General features: G+C 46.7%; 1 protein-coding gene across 10 annotated transcripts in view; it reads right to left on the bottom strand.

Moving 5' to 3' along the window:
* The window catches only part of GSE1 (Gse1 coiled-coil protein), a 443486-nt gene that overhangs the window by 8966 nt on the left and 416054 nt on the right, over positions 1-18466 (bottom strand). For all 10 annotated transcript variants that reach the window (XM_081201103.1, XM_081201099.1, XM_081201097.1 and 7 more), the window contains 8 exons: positions 16959-17156; positions 14679-14870; positions 14262-14572; positions 12833-13160; positions 6503-7095; positions 3743-3855; positions 2324-2594; positions 1035-1142 (listed from right to left, as the gene is read on the bottom strand). In XM_081201103.1, coding sequence (XP_081057229.1) covers positions 1035-1142; positions 2324-2594; positions 3743-3855; positions 6503-7095; positions 12833-13160; positions 14262-14572; positions 14679-14870; positions 16959-17156 — 2114 coding nt within the window. The remainder of the gene's footprint in view (positions 1-1034; positions 1143-2323; positions 2595-3742; positions 3856-6502; positions 7096-12832; positions 13161-14261; positions 14573-14678; positions 14871-16958; positions 17157-18466) is intronic.

Here is an 18466-nt window from a genome sequence, read left to right as displayed (position 1 = left end):
ATTCCACAGGGAGGGTGCCACTGCCAAGAAGGCCCTGTGCCCATTTCCCGGTAACTTCACTTCTCTCAGTGAGGGAACCCCTCCACTGAAGGCTTTAGGTGTAAATATGTGTAAAATAAAACATTTCTTAAAGACACTAGTCTTCTTGTGCCTTGATTTCCCAATGGAAACACAACCCTAGGCAAGTGCCTGCAACTCCCTGGAATCTTCCTACTGCTTGGCAGAGACGAGGGGTGGTGGCGGCACACAACCTCTGTAAAGCCCTGAACAACCAGGTTACCAGAAAGACTGCCTGCCCTTGTAGAGCTCTGTACATTCACTTAGAAATTACACTCTGCACCCTACACAAAATAATAGGGCAGTGACAAAATGGGCATTTTATACTTTTTTATTAGTTTTAAGTTGTATTTTTGTTTTAATGTATTTTTACATTGTAAATAGCTTACACTCCTTAGAGATTTTTGAAATATTAAATGGTTTAGAAATGCTTTTAAATAAAATAAATAAAATAAAATAAAATAAAATAAAAAGATGCAAATACCTCCCACCAAAACTATGTGAGCAGTGTAGGAAGTTACATACAACCCAGCCCTCCTGAGCTTGCAGCTTCTGGCATGTGCCTATTGTTGGGTTATTTAAGAAGCAGTTGGAGATAATGAGACACAAGGGGCACTCCCACCCCTCCCTTTGAGATTTCTGTAAAGTCTGGCGGCAGCTGCAACTCATTTTATACATACTTGGAAGTAAGCCTCATTGAAATCAGTGGGGTTTACTTTTGAGTAAATGTGTACTGGTTTGTATTGCAGATCCAGTTCTTGGAAGTACACCACATGTTCTGTTTTGGCAGACAAACAACACTCCTGTAATCGGGCACTCAAAACGTCTCCCTGGACTTAATCTGCCTGGTTTACCCTAGCAGAAAGTCACAGACAAAGATAATCAAGTCCACTGGGACATCTTGCAGCCTCAAGAAGCCCCAGCCAAGAAGGCATCAATCCCTTGCTGTCACACAGTTGCCATTTATAGCCACTTACCAGGTTGGACGCTACTAGGACTGTCCCGTGGGGAGGTTTTCACTGATACTGCTGTGGAGGCACTTTTCTGTTTCATGGCATGGAACATCTCCACCAGCTTCTCTGTATCTGAAAGATGAGAAGCAGTGAGCAAAACTAGCTTTTGCTCAGAGGCAAAATGAAAGAGGCAGGACTGATACACAGTCCCAGAGAGCAGCTCTCTCCACTCCTGGTTAGTAAAGCCTGTTCGTTTTTTGCTCTTGGCTCTTAATAAGAAAATCTAACACCACATAATTTCTCAGAATATATACTGCACTTTTTAAGAGTTAACCAAAGCAGCACACACATATCATCACTAATCCTCACAACTGTGCTATAAAGACCTGTATTTTATTGTATTTTTTTCTAATTTAAGACACATAAACCACTTAATCATTAGCATTTCTATGGGGTGCACATAAAAATAACCTTCACAGAAAATAAAACAATAGAAATTCATTGCAAAAACTAAACACGACCTTAAAATGCCTGCTGGACCAAGAAAGCCTAAGTCATGTGTCTGACATTTCAGCAAGGAAGATGCCTGTCTAATTTCAGTTAGAAGGGATTTCCACAGGCTTGGATCCACAAAAGTGAATGCATGGCTTCTAATAGTTACAAGCCATGCATCTGAGCCATGGGGGAACACTAACAGAGACAGCCCACAAGAGTTCAGTGACTGGGTAGGGATATAAGGGATCAGGCAGTCCTTAAGATAGCCTGGACCTAATTTGTTAAGGGCCTTGAACTCAAAAGCTTGTACCAGCTGCCCATATGCTGTTAAGCACCAGAGTATTGAGTTTAAGGTTAAGCTGAGATCTGAAGATACTTCTTGGTAGTCCCTAGCCCATACTTTTCATCACAATGCTACACCAACACTACCAGGCTGTTCTCTCTTTCTTAAGACAATGCCGTGTAACAACTGCAGGGCAGCAGCAGGTTTTGGCACTAGACAAAGGCCAGATCCACAGTTTTCCTTTAGTTGTAATGTGGGTTGCTTCTGGAAGAGGAGGCTTTGAGAAGTCAAGTGGCCTACAGTCCAATTTCCAAGAGGCCATTTTACATGACACTTGACCCTCATATACAAGTTTACACAAAAGTGCATGATTTTTTCTGCATTCCTTGGACACACTGGCTTGCAGTTTGCAGTTTGTTCAACAGATTCCAGGAGGTATGCTCCTCTGTATGGCCTTTGAACTTACCACACCCACTTAAGCTTCCCTCACATCCTGGAAGATCATCGACCCATCTTCCCACAAACCAATACTCACCTTTCCGTTTCTCAGCAGTGATGTGGGTTAAATTGAAGGTGGTAAGGAATCTCTTCTTCTCCTCAAAGTTTGGGCTGTTGTTCATTTCATCAGGGCTGTAACGTGTTGAGAGCACAAAACGAGGAGAGGGTGTCTGGCGTTTATTCTGGACGCTAGGGGGCGAGGGGCTCCTCTCTCGCAACATTCTCCGCCGTTTCCTCCGCTTTTGAGTCAGCAGCTCCTCCTTCTGTTGTTGGGTGGTCAGTCCAAAAAGCTGTAGGAACTCCAGTTTCTGGAAGAGCGTAACAAAGGAGGGATGCTCATTCAGATGGTTTCTCTTGCTTAAAGGTATACATCAGCCAGTGTTTCCATGATATTAGTTCTCAGGTGAAGTATGTGCTATCATTTTGTTTAAAGAAACCACAGGAAGTCTGCATTGCTCAGTAAAGGGTTGTCTTTTCAAGAGAAACACCTAGCTGCCTAATTCCTTACAGCATGCCAACTACATAGAAAAGAAGATAAGTTATCAATGGCCTATCCAAATACTTGACAATATTCAGACAGCCAAAAGAAGAAGAAAAATGAAAAGGAAAAAATAGGTAGAATGTGCTTGTGCTTCACTTATGGGTGGGCAGACTTTTTGAACTTGAGGGCTGCATTCCTTGTGGAGTGATAAGAGTGGGTGAGTGTAGTTGAGACGTCCATTACCGCCACTTCTCTCTCTCCCCCCTCACATACAAAACACCCACCCATTCACACAAACAGAGCACTAGACTACCATTTGTTGTTGTTTTTAAAATCCTCTTTCTGCCAAAACATGCAAGTGAGAATGTGCTTATTACAGTATACCAGTGCCCACTTATAGGGAAGGTGGGTAGGAAGGGTGTGCAGTAGCTAATATGTACTATTGTTGCTACCTCTTTAATAAAAAAAAGTGATAAACTGCATTTGAGCCTACCCACTCCTACTGGCTCTTTACTCTGTGCTCTTCCCTCTTGAGACTCAGAAGGCAGTGACTGAAGCATCCATAGAGTTGAAGGAGGAAGTGGGAAGAGAGTCACTCTTTTTTACTTCCTCCTTCAACTCTAGGAATTTTTCCAGGCTGAGATCAGCATTCAATCCTCAGCCTGGAAAAATACACACAGCTGGGGGTAGGGGGAAAGTGCCACTTGCAAGAACTTGGGATTTGTGGCACTGATTGGAATTTGCCCTGAGATATTGAACAAATCATTTATATTTGGAACGTCACAGACTCCCACTTTTCAACTCAAGCATATTTGCTCTAAAAGACAGATAATAGTATGATGTTAGCAAAGTTCAGTTCTTGGTAATAGGTTAGCAAGTGATCTTACCTGGCGCAGCTAGACTTGTCAACTCTTGGAAATCATTATGGACCAGAATTTGTCCATAGTATTATGTGAAGTAAGAGATGGGGCTTACCTCAGAGGAGGTGTCCAACTTTAATGGGGGTTGCTCTGCAACACATCGCAGGTGGGCTCGCACTTCCTCTTCATCGCTCTCATCGTAAGAGTCATCCAGATCATAGTAGTAACCTGTACATAATAAAGCAGAGAAGGCCAACTTGAAGGTTGTGGGAAGCTGCAAATCTTTTACCTAGCATCATCACGACCTTTTTTTGTTTTTGTTTTCCTGTGGCTAAGAGACACAATCTAGTCTATAGTGGAATATGCTTTAGAGTAAAAACTGGGCCCAACCACGAGGGCTGTTTGCATCCTAGTGGGTTGTTCTCAGGAGCAGCTGAATGAATTGTCATCACTGTTCTGAGTGTGCAGGCAGAGCCAGATAATGTTACAGCAAGGGCAACAGACTATGTTCTCTGGGCCTCTGATTCAGGAAAGATATCATCCTCCTGTACAGATAAATGTCTGGGGAAAACAGGCACAAAATCCTACTGAGGTTTGTATGTATTCTGCCTCCTGCAAAAAACAAAAAACGCAGTTATACAAAACAAGATCAAATTTGACCAGACAAAAAGGAAACGAAAAGCTCAGAAGGTAGGCAGGTGGAAGCCAGCTGCTTGTGCAATGCAATGACTGTGCTGTGGTCCCTTGGATGTATGGCTGCTGTGCCCATAAAAGGAGGCAGTTGGCTGTGAATGCCCTGGTGCTCTGAAGCACCTGCTAAACAGTGAGAAGCCTGGTTGCCTTGTGTGCATGTGGCAACCAGGAGGTGCTAGGCAGATGAACATGGTGGGGTGCTAATGATCAGGCCAGGACTCTTCCCCGTACTGAACAGGCTTGCATGCCAGATTCCTAGATTTAGTCCTTCATGCTTCCCAGTCTTTGCAGTGAGCGCATCTGTGTATTGCAGGAGCAGCCACTGTTAATGCTCTGGCATGCCACCATCACATGCTCCCAGTGGCACAGCAGCTAACCATGATGCTAGCTGGCATAGGTTAGTGGGGCAGCCAAAGAAGAAGGAGGCATCTAGAAGGCAGAGAGAACAAGCTGACTTATGCCCAAAGAGATGTGAGCAGCTACAAGTAGAAAACAGTAACATCACACAATGGAAACTGCAGACCCTGTGTGCCAAACTCACCTTTCCCAACTAAATGCCTTGCTTTTTTCCTGTTTGCTAATGCCACTCTGGTTTTACATTCCAGATTAATATTTAAAGCTGCTTTATTAGGCTCAGTTCATCATTTATTAACTGGAGGCAGGATTTATGGAGCAACTTGGACAGTGTGCTCAAGGCAGGCAAAGTGGATGGGGGGGAAAGGAAGCAGCCTGCCACGTTAGAGGGTCAATCCATTTCTGATATGTGATCCAAGATACTGGGGCTTTGATAAAACCCCCAAAAGGCTGGTTTTCCCTGAACATTACACTTTTCCTTCTAGACATTATAAATTCAAGCCATGCTTTTAATTTGGGACAAATGAGGCAACTTGCCTACTGGAGAAGCTTTATGCAAATCAAGGGGTAGAATATCTCAGCCTCAGATACAGCCTTTTACTCATCCTTCAGGCAGCAGCACACTTTAAACCGGCTTCAGTGGATCTCTTCCTAAATTCTGGTGTATTCAGTATTTGCTCTTTCAGGTTTCTCAATCAGGAGGACAATTTGAACAGGGTGCTTTTTCCGGACACCACACAATAGGATCCAAATGGAAGTGGATCTCTTGATGCATTCTGACAGGTGTGGGATTTAGATTGGATTACTAGAGATTATATTACTAATCTCTAGCAGAAAACCACTTAAATAATACTATTATACTAAGTATTACATTTTTATAATCAATCAGTAGTGACACAATGCTTACAGCAAGGTGTTAGGCAAGGAGTGACTGAATCTACTGTTTGGACATGTCTCCAGCTCCAAATGGGAAGTCAGCACAATGAGGAAAATGTGTTCCTGAATCCACTTTTAGGAATTTCTGTATGCCTGCCTGCTAAAAAAGCCTTGAGCAACCAAAGTTTGCAGTGCTGTGCTGCTTTTTAAAATAACAACATAAAAGTGTGTGGGGGGGGGGGTGTTTAAAAAGTGCCCCTACCAAGTCCACACCTGGCTACAAAGGATGGCACCTGGAAGCTAGCAGGGTCCCTACTACCAAATCACACACTGGCTGTGAGCTTCTCTCCATGCCCCCCGCCCCTAGCCTGGCACAAGGAAAAACATTGAATCTGAAGGAGGGATACCTTTTTCTTTTTCACACAAGTTCCTTGGTACTAACCAAACCATACAGCTCTGTTGTAGGGACTCTTTGGCAGAGACTTCCTTCACCTGAGAGCCCACGAGGGCTGTGTGGCCTCTTGACCGTTCTAAGCACCTCCCTTTCCTTTTTTGCAGTTATGTTATTTAGTGCTCTCTGTAAGAAAGCTGCAGAAGATGGGCCTTAGCTGAGTGGTACAGCAACTATCTTATATGCAGAAGGTCCCCAATTCAATCCCAGGCACCAGCTCCAGGTAAAGCTGGAACGAGTCCCTGCCTGAAAACCTGCAGAACTGCTGCCAGCTAGTACATATATAACACTGGACTAGATGGACCAAGGGTCCAACTCAATATAAGGCAGCTTCCTGTGTTTCCTATTTTCCGGAGGATGACTGAGACTTCTACTTCCAAAACTGAAGTCATTTAAAAAGCCTGTGCAGCCTTCCCTTTTCAAGGAACAAGACCTGAAGGGGAGGCATTCCGGAGTGCTGGATGTATTGTAGGCCCTTCCACAAAGGGCCTGTGCACTGACCTTTCTCCTGGGCTTCTCTCCGCCTTTTCTCCTCCAGGTCCAACTTGCTGACCAGCTTCCGGTGCTGTTGCAAGAACTCGTCGTAAACATACATGGGGTCATGGCTTCTGGGTAATGGATGCCGATAGGGTGAGCCTGGCTTGGCATTCAAGCTCATGTCAACCAACTGCCCACCCTGTGAGAGGGAGGCTCTCTGCTGGTTCAATAGGGTCTGTGTGGACTTTTCCAGTTCTGCTAAGAAGGGCCCATGGGAAAAGCCACTATGCTCTGCCCCGCCAGGGTCCCGAGGAGGCTGGAACTTTTCCAGGGCTTCTCTTTTCCTAGCCCCTTCCTCGAGTTTCTCTGGACAGTACACCCGCTCAACCTTCACAAGGGGGATGGCTTGCCGACTGGACTCATACTGGGTGCTGTGGCTTGGGAGAGGGTGGCTTTCCTGTATCCTTCGTGCCTCAGAAGTGTCCATCAAGGAGACAGGGTTCCAGAGGGAAGTGGGGACAGGATGGTGCTGAGGCTTAGGAGAGATAAGCGGAGGGGGGCCTCCAAAATGCTGCGGTTGGTCTCGACTACTTGGTTCAGGGCGGTTTGGTCCCGATCTGCAAAAAGGATAGAGGTACAATTAATTAACAAAGCATGCAAGGTAAGTTCTACAAATAAGTGCTTTTCACTGTGACTAAGGCCACATCAGCACCATACATTTAAAGCATTACTTTGTCACTTTAGCAGTCATGACTCTGCCTCAAGGAATCCTGGGAGCTGCAGTTCATTGATGGGGATGAAAGTTGTTAGGAGATTCCCTCTTCCTCTCACAGAGCTACAATCCCCAGAGCTCCCTGGGATTGATTGTTAAACCAGTCTCACACTGGTAGCTCTGTGAGAGGAATAAGTAAAGGTAAAGGGACCCCTGACCGTTAGGTCCAGTCGTGGCCGACTCTGGGGTTGCGGCGCTCATCTCGCTTTATTGGCCGGGGGAGCCAGCGTACAGCTTCTGGGTCTTGTGGCCAGCATGACTAAGCTGCTTCTGGCGAACCAAAGCAGCGCACGGAAACGCTGTTTACCTTCCTTTCGGAGCGGTACCTATTTATCTACTTGCACTTTGATGTGCTTTCGAACTGCTAGGTTGGCAGGCGCAGGGACCGAGCAACGGGAGCTCACCCCGTCGCGGGGATTCAAACCGCTGACCTTCTGATCGGCAAGTCCTAGGCTCTGTGGTTTAACCCACAGTGCCACCCGCGTCCCTGTGAGAGGAATAGGGGTCGCCTAACAACTCTCTGCACCCTTAGCAAACTACAGTTCCCAGGATTCTTTGGGAGAAGCTGTGACTGTGCTCTAAGAGTGCTTTAGATGCATGGGGCAGATGTGGCCCAAGTGTCATCTTGGTAAGTAGCAGAAGGCTCTGTGGTCAGAAAAATGACAGGCTTTTCTTCATGGAACCCTCTCTAATGTGAGTGATGGACACTGAATCTACTGCTAATTCCTATGGCAGTTAATTTGTATTTATTTTTGTGTTTGTAGTTTTGTCAGTGCTTTGTTATGAACTGCTGAGTATAATGTGTGCAGGAGAGTAGTTTGTAAATAAAGTGACTGACAGGAAGAGTTGTCTTGTGCCTGCCTGCAGTATGTCATTCTGAGATATTACACAGCCTAGTTTCCACACTGGGATATAGTCCACCCACTGCTATAACTGAACAAGGCCTGTGCAGTGAGCTGCAAAAGAGAGGGCCAACCTGGAACATCAGATTTCTCATATAAAGCTATCACTGGAGGGCAGTTTGGCTGGGAATATGTACATGCCTACACATCTGTATCTGTGGGAGGCTGGGACTGGGGTGACACCTAGTGGTTTCTGGACTAGCTGCAGCAGAAACTAGGTGAGAGGAAACACAAAAATGCACATGCACACAAACACCTTGTCAACGCATCTGCGCTCATTTCTCATTATTCTTTGTTATTCTAACTGATCTGCCACCCTCACTGAGAATCCAAGATTTCATCAATGGGCAGAGACTTCGTCAAGGCCACTTACTCAGCAGTGGAGGCTGTTCTGTTAGGCTGAGCAGGGCAGTGCTCCACCAACCTCTGCCCCCAACCAGCCCGGCCTGCCTGTCAGCTTCCTCCTCCTTACTTTCAGTGAAGCTCCTTGTAGAACTCAGCAGGAAGGAAGAGGATAGGGACAAACTAGAGTTAGTTGGCTCTGCCCGTCACTGGCTCTGGTCTCTCGCCTTGCCAGTCCCAGTGGGCACCAGCCACTGTTATCAGTGGCCTGTATTGCTGAGTAGGATTTGGAAATTCCATCTGTAAATATGTGCTCGATTAAGGAGGGAGACGATACGGTTCCCCCAAAATGTTTTAGATCTACAAAGAAGTGCATGGATTAAAGTTACACGACTTTTGGCTAATGGGAATATTGTCAGCACTGACAGATCCTGTAGGGCTTGGGGGGCGTACCATAAAAGTTAAAATCAGTGCCTCCTGTCACATGCAGGTAAAAGGTAAAGGTAAATGACCCCTGGGCAGTTAAGCCCAGTCAAAGGGGACTATGGGGTGCAGCGCTCATCTCGCTTCATACATGCATACCCTTACTTTCCCCCTGGGTTTGATTTGTGGAGAGACGTTTCTCAGCCAATGACATTTGATTGGTCTGATGCATCCTAAAACCTTTTTGGTTAACTGAGCCAATTTTCTCCTGAATAGCTCAGCTGGGCATCCAAAAACTCAGCTGCTGTGTACTTGAGACTCAAAAGTTGGAGGTTGCAAACTTTAGGACAGTGAGACAATGTGGGTCACATAATGGCAAAAAATGTGGGTTTTTTTTAGCATAATCTACTGATTTTGTTGTGATTATATTTATCCCAGCATCCAAACCCAACATTCTGTTGCTGGAAAAAATGAACAATTCATTGCCATCCCCACAGCTAGCAAGCATCCGTTACGATTGCAATTGCACTGGGGAATGTGGTTGAAACATTGGAAAGTGAACCTTGACTCTGAAATTCTCATATACTCAGTGATCATTAAGCATAATGGCCCCGGGCCCTTTTCGCTGTCACCTGCTAACACAAGGACAGACGCGTTGGATTAGATCAAAAGTCTATCTGGTCCAACATCCTGTTTCCCACAGTGACCAACCAGATGCCTCCGGGAAGCCCACAAGCTGGACACAGTGGCAACAACCCTCTCTTGTGGTTGTTCCCTGGCAACTGCTGCTAACTTCTGAACATTCGGGTTTGATACAGCTATCATGACACTCGAAGGATAAAAGGATTTGAGAGCTGGAAGTCACCCTGCAGTCCATCTAGTCCAGCCCCAGCTCAGTGCAGGAACCTCCTTGCAACTTCTTCCCCTTCCCTACCCAGTTGCTGAGGATGGGGTGATCTGTATACAAATTCTGTCAAGACCCAGCTCCCAGCTTCTCTATGGTGACCTTGCCTAGCCTGGAGGGCAGGGATCTTGTTCAAGGGCTCTTGCTGGTAAGAACATCGACTCTGGAAAAGATATACTAGTTTTGCTGCTTTGAGATTTTACTTTCCTATTGTTATGCTTTAATATGAAATATTAGTTTGAATCATTATTATCACTTAATATTGCTGTAATATTGAATTTATTAATAAGGTTTATTCCAGCCTACTGAAATGTTGTTTCTATTACTTTTTAACTTTTGCTGATATATCCTATAAATAGCTAGTGAATTATCATGAAATGTTACACACAAGTCCCACTTTACAAACACTCGCTATGTTCACTTATCCAAACACAAGGAATTAGTACCCAAACCTCACTATACAGGTGTGCATGACAAGTTCTGTGATTGAGGACGCATTAGAATTTCCCCCATAGGAATCAATGGAAAGAATCAACTTGTTATGTGAACGGAAATTGTTGACAGGTTATGCAAACACTCGCCTAACAAATAATTTCCAAGGAATGCATTGTCTTCGTAAACTAGGACCTGTATGTATTTTATGCATTGTTTTATTGGGATCACATTGCTTTGAGCATAGTTTACTATGGAAAACAGAAATGCAAATAAACTGATGATGACGACAGGGGCACTAAGTGTGTCCTTCTGTCACTACCCAGACCAATAATTCTGCCCTTAGTTACTTACACATTCACACAAGCTCTGAAGTTCAGAATATGCAAAGATGCCACAAAAAAGCCTTACGCTCTAGTGGCAGAAAGGGAATGACACCATGAAATCCTTCTTAAATAACTAGTAAAAGGGCTAAAACTGTTAGAAGGATAAATGTTGCATGTGCTGAAGCTGTGCATTTAACAGTTTTCCACTCCAGAGCACCAGGGCCCCGTGCAGCAGAGCATCAAGTTCAGAGTGCTGCCTCAATCTGTAATCTGACTGCTGAGGAGCCGGAGAAGTCTTGGGCATCACTGTTTGCAAAGGACACAATTTAAGGTTGGGGAATCTGGAGAAGGATGCTGGTGTTACTATCCACAACTAAGCTCCTGGGTGTGTGTGTGTGTTTGTGTGTGTGTGTGCATGGATGATACTCTTTCCTTTGCCATATGCGAAGCAGCAGCAGTCTGTTGCTGTAGATGTCTCCTGAAGACTTACCTTTTTGCCCAGGCTTTATCTGACCCAAAAGGTTGTTTTAAGTGTTTGAATTTTCTGAATTTCTGTTTTGCTTTTGTATGCTTTTATGTCTTTTTATATTCCTATTTTACTGGTTTAAGTTTGTGCTTTTGTTTTAACATTTCTGTGTTTTGTTAGATTATACACTGCTTGGATATTTTTGAAACAGGAATTACTATGTAAGTGCTTTTAAATAAATGTGTTTTTCTGTATGCACACACAAGGTTGTATCAAACTAAGTTTTACTCAGAATAGACCCACTGAAATTAATGGGTCTAAATTAGTCTTGCCATTAATGTCAATGAGTCTACCTTGAGTAGGACTAGCATTGGATAAAATCCCCTCCCATATGGCATTCCTGCTGTCAACGTAGTACTCAAAGTGGCACATAATATACAAGCACAATATAATTCACTAGAGCAACAAGCTTTTTTAAAGAAAAACAATTTATAAAAAACAAAAGCCAATAGATTCTTACTCATAAAAACCCGTCCTAAAAACACATCCTTAAAAATATCAAATTGGGAGTGGTGCAGACACTCTCTAGTTAACCAGAAAGAATGAGACAACGTCTCTTTCTGTTGATCAACAATGGCCCCGTAACAACAACTTGCCTATGGCTGTAGCTTCCATGGCACCCATTGCCATTATCCAGGCGCAGCGGATTAGCAGCCCCTGGATTGTGGCTTTTGAAGCAAACAGCCCAAGGCCCTTCTCACTGTACGCATTAGAGGTGACCTTGCTCTGTGTGTAGCTCTGCTGAACCATTGCAGAAGAGGATGATGAAATGAGAATTTGACACTGAAGTGCAGACCAGCAATCCACTCCTTCTTATACCTGATTAGCTCCTCTAATCCCCTTGATACCCGAAACCAACAATGGGATCCAGCAGCAGAGCCAAAGGGATGAGTCGAGTCAGTGATGCTTAAGTAAGCGCTTGGCAATAGAGCGAGAAGGGAGATATCAATCCACCCAGAGGCAAGAGGGAGCCGGCAGCAGTAGCGACAGAGACACTTTCTCTCTTCACACAGCTGTGCTTTTGCTCCCCAGTTCCCACTTGGAATTTGCTACTCATCACACCATGCCCAGGACTGAGACAGAGGGACTCTGAAGCTGATCTGGCAGGAAGCAAGTTCTTGCCTTGGCTGGAGTGTGGGCTCCTGGTCCACAGTCAAAAACATGCACCAGCCGTGTGGCCGGAGGGACTCCTGCCTTGTTCAAGAGCAATCATTTTGCTCTTGGCCAAGCAGGCAAATGAGGCTCTCAAAGCCAATCTTGGACTCTCCCACCCCCTCCTGGGTCATACATTGGGAGGGCCAAGAAGCAGCAGTGCCAGCGACGCTGCAGCCCATTCAGATCTAGAGGCCTCCAAGACTCAGCTCCCTGCTCCTTCCATCTGCCAGCGATGGCAGCAATTAGTGACAACTGCCTTAGTGACACCTGGTCACAGTCGGTTGGATGGAGGCCACCAGGCTCATTCTGCAAAAGCTTCCAAGCAGCTGTCAGATGGCATTAGCTCCTGCCTGTTGAAATCCAAACATAGTGGAGCCAGATGAAGGCTCTGGATCTTTGCTTACCCTTCTGAGACACCAACCCCTTCCAGGTGGGCTGCCATTCCTGCGAAAGATTTGGGCGCTTTCAGATCTCCTCTGCCCCGCAAGCCAGATGCGAACAGAGAGTAGCCAGCCAGTAGGATCCAAGAGGCCTCCACTAGCAGAGAGGCCACTCAAGAAGCAAAGCCTTACCTGGGGTTCTCTGGCCGGTGCTCGGCCTCCATCTGGCCGGGCGGGCGCCCAATATCCAAATGCTGCTCCAGAACTTGCTGCCGGAACTCTGACACTTGGGACTGGCGGTCTTCTTTCTCCTGCCGCAGCCGCCGCTGCCGCGCCAGCCACTTCTCTTCCTCATTGGTGCGCTGGATGAGGAGCGCTGTGGCTGTGCTGCTGCCAGGCAGGGGGAAGATGCTGTGGTTGGAAATGAGGCTGGGCACGGGATGGTGCGAGGCAGACGACGAGTGCAAAGGATGCTGGACTGGCTTGGGGGTCTGGATAGCAGAAGAGTCCTTGGGCTTCTCTGTAAGGGGGGAAAAGGCAGGATGCAAATAGGGTCCCCTTAGCCTTGGAATGCTGTCTGAGGTGGCAGCAGGATACTTGGGGGTATGTAGCATTTGTGCCTATGGTGGTCCACAACTGTGGTGGGACAAAGGATCTTAGTCAGGGAAGAACAGTGTGGCAGGTCAGCAGCACCTCAGTGTCCCAACAGGCCACTACATCATGCCAGGGCCCACAGTACAGAAAGAGGCAGGACATGTGAGCTACATCCAGCAGATCCAGGTGAATTCACAGTTGTAGACATGGCCCAGGCCTATGTTAATGGAGGCTGATATATATATGCTATAGGAAGGGTCTCCATTGGCCAAAAGAATTTGCCTAGGACCCCTAAAGATGTTCATCCTGTGTTGAACAAGGCTATGCAGACAAAAAAGCTACATTCTTTGTGTCAATTTTTGGCTCAGGTAACCTGAATACATTTATGCTGATACAGTTCACCTAATGCAATGTTCTGCAGCAGTGGAGGAGAGAAGGCCATAGTCATTCGCTGGCCAATAGCTCACATATACAGCAATGGATGATGAGCAGAGATCTGCACAAGACAGAATAACTACAGGAAACCCGTCAGCTCAGCTGAAATGCTTTACCAGAAAACAGTAACAAATTACAGGTTTCTGCACAGACCTTAGGGGTGAGGAAGGACTTAAACCCTGCCTCCATTCTCTTATAGTCAAATTCTGCAGCACAAATCAGATTCCGCACCTGAACGGCAAACCTGTTCAGCACAAACAAAGCTACTAGAGCTGTGCAACAATTAATAAAGTAGTGTATGTAATGAAAACAACAGGACATTAGATAGATCCTGCAGGGAAACTTACTGCAGACTGTGTATCCCACGAGTGCTGTTACAGCGACCATCACAAAACCACCAGAAACAGCACCTCAGTGAGATCCAAAGCCCACAGATAATCAAATCAGGTGATGTTTCTTCGAGCCCCATGCCCAGGGGCCGAGTCTCAGGTGTTTGCTGGCTATGTAATGCCCATGGCAAATGGGCTGCTTCCCCTGCCCACCTCCAGCAAATTCCCAAACAAAAGCTACTTCAGTGGCTATTTCAGGTCACCTGCTCGGTTTGGCGTTAGCTGCTCAGATGGTTTGACACGCTCTTCTGGTGGGTGACTCCTTAGTCCGTGCAACTCTGACACTGGTAAGAAGGGGCCTTCCATGGCTTTGACAATGCTCTGCTCTTTCTCCCGGGCTCTTTCTCGCTGCCTCTCCAGCTCCCGTTCCCGTTCCCTCTCTTTCTCCCGCTCCCGTTCCAGCTCCTTCTCCCGCTCCCGTTCTCGCTCCCGTTCCCTCTCGCGCTCGCGATCAGCTTCCCGTTCTCGCTCCTTCTCTCGCTCCCGCTGCCGCAGCTCCTCATCCATCTGCAGCCTGCAAAAACAAGAGAAAGGCATAGGAGGAAGGGCTAATGGGTGGACCCTTCATTTTGTCCCCAAAGGAGCTGAGATCTTCTAACAGCCACGGAATGGTTCCATACCTCTCTGCTGTCAGGCTGGATATGCGTTCGGACTGAAGGGCAGAGAGAGACGAATGAGACAACTCGGTGGGGTACCTCACTCCAGACAGGTGGAGGTGCATGGCTGATGGATGAAGCGGTGGGAGTGAACCAGGAGTTGGAATTGGATAGAAAGGTGAGCGTAGAGCTGAGAGGCAGTACGAATCATCCATCCTAAAAAGAGAGGTGCGGTTAGCCTAAAAAGTCTCGTAGCTTTCTTTGCGTTTACGAGAGAGATGCATTTGGTGACTGAAGAGAGCAAAATTACATGCAGAACACTCTATAATAATTTATAATAATTTATAATAATTTATTATTTATACCCCACCCATCTGGCTGGGTTTCCCCAGCCACTCTAGCCATAGGATGGCGACTAATCCCATTTGTGTTGTCTGAACTTCACAGTTGGTACTAAATAAACCAAGCAGATCCTGCTAACAAATACAAGTGAGCCCTTCAAAAGGTGTGTACCTGAGACACAGAATCTGTGGCCTTTCAGATGTTGCTGGGCTTCATCTCCCATCAAAACCAGCCAGCTTAATCAATGGTCAGGGATAATGGGAGCTGTAGTCCAACAACATCTGTAGGACAACTGGCTTCCCACCTCTGGTGCATACAGTATATGGTAGGACTGTGCCTTCAGCTCTGGGTCTGAGGCCCCACAGCTGTTGCTGAGGTTTGGGGCTACCACCAACACAATTTTGTCTTTCGATAACTTCATTCTCTTGTGTCGGGGGCCCGCATGCTGGCAGTAGGTGGAGCCAGAGCAACTGATGGGCACAGACAGAGACAAAAGTGTTATTCAGAACAAAGAATAAAGTTTTCACCAAGGCAATCTCTGATCAGAAATCCCAATCTTATTCAGAAGTAAACAATGTTTTTTTATTAAGTAAAAGGCAGCCCCAGTTCTGAAAATCGTAGAAAAAAGGGGAACATGCTTTCAAAAGCAGTGGATGCTGGTGCATTAGGGCAGATGGCCCATCAACCTTAGCCTGCCCCCAGCCCTCCTCCACTGCTTGCCTTCTTACTTGCCTGGTGAGCTTCTTCACCTTGGTCTCAAGCACTCCTTTTGTACAAACTCAGCAAAAAGGAGAACAAACCCAGAGTTGTTTGGCTCTGCCTATCATTGGCTCTGCCTCCACCCACTCTTGGGCTCCCATCCACCCCTCCAGCCCAAATGGGCACCAGCTACCACTGTTCAAAAGCCAGGAAACATAAAGAGGAAATCAGCGAGGAAGAAAGGCACTCTGGGAAGCTTCAAGAAGTGTTGGGGCTGAGGGCCACATGTTGCCTACCTGTGACCTAGACCCTGCCAGCCTGATCACCATGAAATCCAATCTAAATCTAAACTGTGTTTTAGCTTAGAGGAGAATTGGGGTGGGGTGGGGTGGAGAATAAAGAGAGCAAAACTTCTCCCAACCTAATTTTTATTTTAAATATTTTGTTCTGTCTTATCCACAAATTATTTCAACCTTAGCAATAAAACCCCAAGAACAGTAAAGTAAGAACATCAAACAAGGGAGTACCGCCACTGAGTAAAAATGCATTATGTCCTTTAGTAAAATAAAACCAGTTTCACGTTTTGCCCCAAACTTATAAAAGGAGGCTATCAAGCACAAGGGTCTTGCAAGGGCATCTTAGAGCTGGAGCATCCCCACATAGCACACCAAGTCTTTAGCCATCAACCCCCTAACCTCAAGAGATGGAGGCATCTGAAGAGTGGCCTCTCCAGGAGCGGGTAAGGCCCATACGCGGACTGTATCCATACACATTCCCACACAGCTGCTGCACTTTTGAATCTGCAGCCTCAAAAAACATGGCAAACGTGCAAGCCACCGAAGAAAAGCTGGAGACAGCTTCTCAGGTTCCCCGCCTGCTCTCTCAAAAGGCATTTGTGTTCCAAGCCCATTGCTTGATCTCAGTTCTCCATGGGCACAGCGTGTCTTGCTGACCAGGGCATAACAGAAGCTGGGCGGAGGCAGAAACCGCTCAACAGGACCCCATTCAAAGAACAAATTAGTGGCCCAGCATCTGGACTCCTGCTGCTGCTTTAAGTGATGGCCTGTTGTGCTTTATTACAGCTGTGCTCAAGTCCTCAGAGAGCCCTCCATTGTGGGCAAGACCTGTTAAGACCTATTAGCGGTTGGCTCCAAAGAACACGCCTGGGTAACTGCCCAAACTGCTCAATCAAATCCTGCCTTGCCCACAAGGCGAAGAGTGGGGCCGGCAAAGCCCTTTGCTTGCATCATCTTTGGCCCTTACCTGAAGGCTGGGTGAGGAAAAGGATGGTGAGCCAGGTAACTGGGGTGGTAGTAAGCAGCAGCTGTGGCTGGATCCAGAGTAATGGGAGGCAGGGAGGACATGCGAAGCTCTTCAGCTGTATGGTACGGCCGGAAGCTCCGCAGGTAGTCTTCTGTGACTGCGCTGGGAGGCACCACATGGTGGACAGGCCGTGGGAGGCTGCAGAGTGGAAGGAAAGAGGGAAAGAAGTGGAGGATGTTGTCTCTCCTGAGCTTGTGCTTCCATTGGGGCCTGGAGACCTTTGGTCAGGGCATCTAGTCTCCCCATGTGTGCATCAGTGCCCAGCCCACACTGACAGAGGCAAAAGAGGAGGGAAACAGTGGACTCCATATGGGAAAAGAAGCCACACTGGCAGGCACCACACTTTTCAAGTTCCCTGCTTAGCAATAAAGTGCTCACGTGTTCACTAGAGTGCTCTCCATTTTGCCTTCAGAACAAGATCTGTTTAGGAGGCTGAGCAGTCAAAGCTGCTGCATTCTCATTTTAAAGCGGTTGTTTCGGGGTGGGGGTGGGACACACATCCTATCATGTACATACCTGACACACACAGCACTTCCTCACTTTGCGAATCGTATTTCTTTGCAGGTTGTTTCTGGCCAGATTCCATTTTTGGAAATGGGAGGGTAAGTAGCGTGGCTATCCATCTCAGGCAGGATTGTCTCTCCCCCCCCCCCATTACATAGAATCATCGAGTTAGGAGGGACCCTGAGTATCAAATCCAACCCCCTGCAATGCAGGAATATTCAGCTGTCCCATATGGGGATCGAGCCTGCAGCCTTGGTGTTATCAGCACCATGCTCTAACCAGCTATCAGAGACTTACATGTACACACAATGCTATGCTAGTGTCCTGGTTCCCATCTGTAGACTCAGTTCTTGGACTCTCAGCTCAATTATTGTTAAAGGCTTTATTCCAGAACTCACTACAGAGCCCCAACATAGATCAGGTTACAAGCTATACAGTTCAGAAGACATAGCAGAACTCTAGAACACATGGCTGAACTCCCCTTTTGAAGAGCAGGACAGGCACAGTCATTCACACAGTTGCCTCCCCAGCCCACAAGGCTGAACAGGCTGGGTCTGTTCACATTGCTGCAGCCATTAACAGATCCTTGGCAACAGAGGTGGAGCTGGCACACCCTGGGTGGGGAGTACTTCACTGACAGGTGGTGGTGCACGAGTCAAGCAGCTGTACCACGGTGGTTGGGGCATCTGATGTCACTAAGAGGGGACTCTCCCCTGTCAACCTGCTCAGACCCTCTCCAGCATCTCCCATGATTGCTTGGTCCCTCCCCAGGATCTAATTTTGCACTCCTGACCCTTTTCTCCCCTGACCAGCACTACCAACACATCTTCATGGGCTCATGATAGCTGTTGTTACTGAAAAAGGACTTTTGCAAATACTGCAGTCAGAAAGACCTCTAGAGGCAACCCAAGCCTGCAAGCAAGGCAGAGGCTGGTTCCCAAGAC

Source organism: Podarcis bocagei (genome assembly GCF_964188305.1).
Source record: "Podarcis bocagei genome assembly, chromosome: 7".
Classification (NCBI taxonomy): domain Eukaryota; kingdom Metazoa; phylum Chordata; class Lepidosauria; order Squamata; family Lacertidae; genus Podarcis; species Podarcis bocagei.
Note: the sequence above shows the minus strand (reverse complement) of the source record. Positions and strands in the feature narration are given on the sequence as shown.